This window comes from Crocodylus siamensis, chromosome 12 (assembly GCF_052110815.1).
Source record: "Crocodylus siamensis isolate JL-2025a chromosome 12, ASM5211081v1, whole genome shotgun sequence".
In the NCBI taxonomy this organism is placed as follows: domain Eukaryota; kingdom Metazoa; phylum Chordata; order Crocodylia; family Crocodylidae; genus Crocodylus; species Crocodylus siamensis.
Window position 1 is genome coordinate 37765959 of NC_143406.1, and position 6197 is coordinate 37772155.

The 6197-nt window shown below is 42.8% G+C and overlaps 1 protein-coding gene across 1 annotated transcript in view; it reads left to right on the forward strand.

Annotated features, from left to right (window-relative positions):
* The window catches only part of LOC149854938 (putative short-chain dehydrogenase/reductase family 42E member 2), a 31703-nt gene extending 28298 nt beyond the window's left edge, over positions 1-3405 (forward strand). The window contains exons 9-11 of the mRNA XM_090023734.1: positions 220-283; positions 1013-1086; positions 2952-3405. Of these exons, the coding sequence (XP_089879860.1) occupies positions 220-283; positions 1013-1086; positions 2952-3155 (342 nt within the window). The 3' untranslated portion in view covers positions 3156-3405. The remainder of the gene's footprint in view (positions 1-219; positions 284-1012; positions 1087-2951) is intronic.
* Positions 3406-6197: the final 2792 nt, after the last annotated feature.

Below are 6197 nucleotides of genomic sequence, written 5' to 3' on the forward strand. Positions count from 1 at the left end.
TTCATGTCACTGTTATTTGGAAATAGCATCACCTCTAATGGTGTCATCTGTGTTTGTGGCAAAGGTTTCAGTTAGAAAAACTAAAATAAAGGCCATAGTAAGATGAATCGGAAAAAAAGTTCAAATGTATTATTTAACAATAATCTTTCTGTACTAACGTCCATCAATTTGATATTAATTCCTTTTTCTTACTCTCTTTTTCTTTTAAATCCCTGCCAGTTTGAAAAATTAGGTCACAGTAAACCATGGATTCGTGTTCCTGCTTTCCTTGTTTATATAGCAGGTAAAATACCTTAGAACAGGGCTCCCTCTCCCTTCTTTTTCCAGAGGTCAGTGTGGTGCAACACAGCACAGCCTGCAGTGCCAGAGGAGCCCATGGCTTGGTGCAGAGGGGGGTCCACAGCCAAGGAGGCAGGGAGGGGGGAGGGGGAAGATGCCCACTGGCCTGCTTGCACAGTGCAGCAGTGGGGGCGCTGCCCACCCGCACACTCAGTGCAACAGTGGTAAGGAACCACCCATCCACACAGTGCCAGGGGAGCTTGCAGACAGGGAGGCAGGGTGGGGGAGGATGGCCCCAATGGTGTGGTGCCTATAGTGTGTGTGCCTTACTGGCAAAGAAGTTGGACAGCACTACCTTAGATTATTGTGCTCTGTTAGTTGCATTACAGCTTTTATTTCTGCTGCTGTTAACAGTAATCTGCCTAACAGTGTTGCAGTCTTTAGCATTTCACTTTGTTTAACTCCTACACAATTGTTATATATTTTGTACCATTTGGAATTGTCCCCACATCAGTGGAAGTGCAAGCTTTCACTGAGTTAATTATATGCTTTGTTAATTATATGGTGTCAAAGCATCTGATCCTGCCTCTGTAGAAATCCCACAGCAACCTGGGGTGTCAGTGGGGGAGTATAGGGCAGGTACCAGAATGTAGGATATTGCCCACAACAGCTTGCACCCAGTTGCTCTTACTTTGCTGTTATTGCTCTAATAATGTAACTTTCTGTTGCATAGCCGTAGTGATGGAGTATCTGCACGTGGCACTGAAACCCGTATTTCGTTTTACACCTGTCTTGACCAGAAATGAGGTAAATGTCTAAGTGTATACATATACAGGTTTTTTTAACTTTCTGACCAAATTTTCCAGGAAACATATGACATCAGTAGGACACCTTCTCTGGGTAGAGGCCAGAGGGTGGAAACATACAAATTAGATAGAGAAGAGTTCCACTTTTCTCTGCAAAACCAACCCTTTCTGTGACATCAGTTTTCTACCCCATTCTTTACAAAACTAATGCATGGGGCTTGGAAATTAGACTGTGTTGTGGGAGTGAAGACTCACTTTTGAATATAGGGATGGCAGGGAAAATTTGTTATGTTATATTTTATTATTTTCATATTTTACTCCCTTTTTGTAAGTTTTTGTGTTTTGTTATAAGCTACCCTACTAATTCTGTTTTCTGGAAGGGCAGCATAGAACTGTAATAAATTGATAAATTCAGCCCCCTTTGGAGAGCAAGAGGGCAGATACCCAGAGGCAGCAACCAGAGACTAGAAGTGAAACCAAACAGAAAATCTAACTGTCATCTGATTATTTTTTTCAATAAACAATCCTGTACTGTGGAACTGCTTATGAAATGGAGGTTCTTAAAACAGCTTAAGTGCAGGTGTCCATGGGTAGATCCAGGATTTTGGAAAGGGGCGTGCAGGAATACTGACCTGTGCTGCTGTGGTGGCTGCAACCCAGCTCCCAGCCTCCCCCTTACATCAGGGTGAGCACATTGTGCCATCGGAACAACAGTGGGGAATTATTTTTAAGTCCCTCGAGCCAGGTAAGTGTCTTCCCTCCCCCTTCTCTTCCCTTCCTGCTCAGCAGCACATCTTGCCCTCCTCCCCTAACTGCTTCTGTTGCTGTCCCCAGATGACTAGCAAGGTCAATGCTCAGCTCCAGAGCCACTCATGACTTACTTCAGCTAGGCTGCCTGTGGAGCTAGGTTTGGTTAGAAACAGCAACAGTAACAGCAGTGGCAGTAGGTAAGGTCTCTTCCCTCCAGCCTGCTCCTGGGGTGGCAGGGAGGAGGGATGCACCCACTGCTGCTGCTGTCTCTGGCTGAGCCCAGCTCTACACAGAGCCCAGCTGGAGTGGGCAACAGCAGCTGTGGAGCTCCCACCTCCACCCCTACCCCTGCCCCTGAGGCAGCCAGAGACAGCAACAGCCATGGGCAAGAGAAAGGGGGAGAGAATGGAGGGAAGGCGCCGTTGAGCACAGAGGCTTCAGGAACTGAAAAAAAGTCCCCGGCTGTTGTTCCCATGGTATGGTCGACTGAAAAGGGGGGGTACATCTGTGCACTCCTCATGAATCCACCTGTGCATAGCAATGGGAAAGGAACAAAAACAGTCTCAAAACCAGGATCGTCAGCAGACACCATGAGAGTGCTGGTCAAAGCTCAGAACGTCCTATATTTCACTTTGTTTTTATTCCAAATTAAAATGAAAAGTCAACGTATCCTGCAAAAGGTCCTTTGATCTCATTTCTACTTTAAAGTTTATTATTATTTATACCACATTATAACAGTTATTGGTTATTTCTTGCTCCTTTGTCTAGCTTCCACAAGGTTCTTCTGTGTGCTCAGTTGGTGAATATATGTTACAAGCCCAACTTGTGAGCAGTCCATAAAGGTTATGAGCTGTTATAGCCCCAAGTTTACAGAATCTTGGCTGTTTAGCTTAAGCTGTAACAACTCATACCTTAAACTGTGGACAGCTGTGGTGCTGGCCAAGAGGTAGTTCTCACATCTGCTGCATGGTACAATCTGTTCCAAAATAATGTTTTCTTCTGTTGAGATTCTGCTCTTGATTCTTGGTTTTTACTCCATGGTGCCACCTACACCATCATGTTTTGTTCAAATTATAAATCATCATCAACTTAATTTGTTGTTCTTTTCTTTTTTAGGTGTGGAATATTGCTGTCACTCACACTTTTCGAATAGACAAGGCACGTAGTCAACTAGGTTACTACCCAAAGAAATTCACATTTGCTGATTGTGTGGATCAATATCTTAAGACAAGACCCAAGTGTCAGGATAATTGCATGTTTTTTAAAGTCCTGCTTGCCTTTTGCATCTTGTTTTTGAGCTTACTTTTTTTCTTTTCTTAAGAGCAAACAGTTACCCACTTACTAAAGGAAAACCACTGTTTACTGACCTACCATATGTCTTAATATTCCTAAGTTTTAGTAAGTCTCAGATCCAACAAAAGGCTTGTACATAGTGGCTACATCTACAGGTGTGCTATAATGCCCGCTAGCCTAATGCACGTTAAAGTGTCATTTAAAAAACTATGCTCTTACTCTAATGTTCAATAACATAGGCTGCTGTGCGTTAAACGACACTGAAAAAAAGTGCGCTTTTGTTACTGTGCATTAAGATAACCTGATGCGCATTTGTTTAGTATTTTACGCTGGAGGTACTAAATGTAATGTGCATTAGGAAAACCACCTTAATGCATGTGTAGATGCACCCAGTGACACTCAGTATTGGCATGCCTAAAATTATAGGATGCTGGTGCTCAAAATGGAATATGTACACCTAAGCTGAGCACCTACATTCCTTATAGAGCCAGAGTCAGCAGTCTTTAAGGATCAGTGGACCAAAATAAGGCAGCTGTGTCCAAAGGTAGGCCACTTACTGCTTCCCCAGGCACCATTTCAAGCCATCAAGCACTCTGAGAGGGTTATTGTATCCCTCCTAGTCTTGGATGCCTAGGTGCCAGTTAGAGGTAAGGGCCTATATGAAACACAGCTTGAGACTGCTTTCTTCAACCTTTAAGGAGCAGTGGACCAAAATAAGGCATCTAGGTCCAAAGGTAGGCCACTTACTGTTTCCCCAGACACCACTCCAAGCCACCTGCTCTCACCCCAGTCCTTCCTACTCCATGCGAAGGGCTGCTGCCTTACTCTCACATCCCCCTACTATAGCTGCTTCTTCCTTTACCCATTACCACTAATTTTTGTCACTACCATTTGCCACTAGTGACTAATTTCACAGCAAGAGATGAGGGCTGGGGAGGCAGCAGACAGCACTACAAAAAAACATTTGGGGCCAGAGGAATTCAGAGAGCAGGGTGGCAAAAAAAATAAATCACCAGACTGAGCTGCACTGCAGCAGGATTGGATGCAGTTACTTGGTAGACTGAATCTGGCCTGTGGGCCATAGATTGCTGATCCTTGCCATAAATTATATGGGGAAAGTTAGGTGCATTGGAATGAGACTTTTAGAAATCGGCATACTGAGCAAAGGGGTGCTACGCTAGCCAATAGGAAATGCTAAGGAGAGGTTGTTTGCATCCCTTCCAGTCTTGGGTGCCTAGGTGCCAGTTAGAGGCCAGGACCTATGTGAAACTGGATGCATGTCCGGAAACTGCTTTCTTCACTTAGACACTGAAGATACATGGGAGCTAGCTCACTTTTTTACTTTAAGATATGACTGGAGGAGGAGATAAAGGTGTGCACTTTTCCTAGAAGAGCCTAGTGGACAAAGTACTCCTCCAGGAAGGGGGGAGTTTATTTTGTAGGACTTTCTTAGCCTGAGCTGGTTCAAACATACATCTCACAATTCCCAGGAGAGTGCCCTCCTTCCTTTTGCATTAAAGAGCCAATGAATAAAATAGATAAAAACACTGGGGGCTGGAAACAACCGAGGACTCCCACCTAGAGTCAGCTCCGGCTTGTTTGTTCTTTGACCCCATGAATCTTGTGTTTCTTTCTATACAGAGGCCCAGTTTCAACAGAAGGTTAGAGTGTGCCCCCAACCTCACTTCTTTTATGTAGGTTTTTTTAGGAGGTGGAAGACAGCCCAAAGGGATTCTGCAACTCAAGTCGTCTACTTTCTGGGTGAATGATCTCTGCCACCATAAAAAAGTGGGTACTAGTGATACCTCCTCCTCCATCTGTGTTTTATGAATGGAATCAGTTTCTTTAAAGTGGTGAGAAAAACTGGAATCCATCTACTTGCTCTTGCTTTTTACACTCTGAACTTGGAGTTGAGATGGTGAGGGTACTCCAGGGACTTCCCTCACATGCTAGAGATGGAACATTTGGGGAATGACAGTGAGGACCTTCCCAGAGCTGCTCAGTTCTGGGTTTGGAGAATGCAGAGCAGGTCAGGTAGGCAGGGCTTAGTTTTCAGGAGCACAGGAGTGCTGTGAAGTAGTGCAGACATGACTTTCAGTCCCTAAATTCTACCAAAATTGCACTTTGGGAAACCCAAATTGTCTTTTATTTTTGGCCTACACTGATTTGCAGTTAGTCACAGCATGCTCCTCAACCCTTGCAGATTGCAGTATTCTTCTTAACTAGTTATTTTTTAATGATGTATTATACACACTTATTTTTATTTATTACATTGTTACACAAATATTAAAAAACATGGCACATCAATAACTGTTCTTAAAAGTTGAAGTTGGTCATCAGGTCAGCAGATCAATAATGACTTATGCAGGAAGAGAGATATTGAATTTATGTTTCATGCCAAATGAATTTCTTCTGAAAATGGTTGCTTAAGTGGATAAGAAATTGGATAAAGAAGAACTATAGAAGGTCTGTTGTTTTGTATAAACAGAAAAGGAGGTGGAGTCAGGCAGTGCTTCTAATTTAACTGCTGCCGTAACCATTGCATGTTACTATGAAGAATACAGTGGATCTGGGAAACTGAAGAAGAAAGCTGAAACAAAGGATTCATATAAATAGTTTTCAGTGAATGTACAGAAAAGTTGAATTACTGTGAATAAGCTGTTTTGTGAACCTACAAAATAAAAATTAAATTAAAATGTTTATGTGCTTGTAAATGTACAGTGCAACTTTAATGTAATAACAGAAAATAATTAATCTCACTCAACTTTTCAAGCATCCCTCTGTCTAAATCAAGGACGGCAAAGCTTAACATTCCTGATATGTTCCAGCTTCTAACCTGGAAAGAGAAAGTTTGGTTTCACTTATTGTTCCCTAAAGGACAACTATTCCCTCAGCTTTTCCTTGTAAAGGAACTAAACCTATTTGCTACCTACAAAGACTCCACAAAACCGTACCCAGTACTAATAGCTAAATTAACTTCAAGGAACTGCCCAGCATGAAATCCTTACATGGTCATAAACAGAGTACACAACCCTGAGTTACTGGTACCCCCTTTCAGGATTTGGCTTT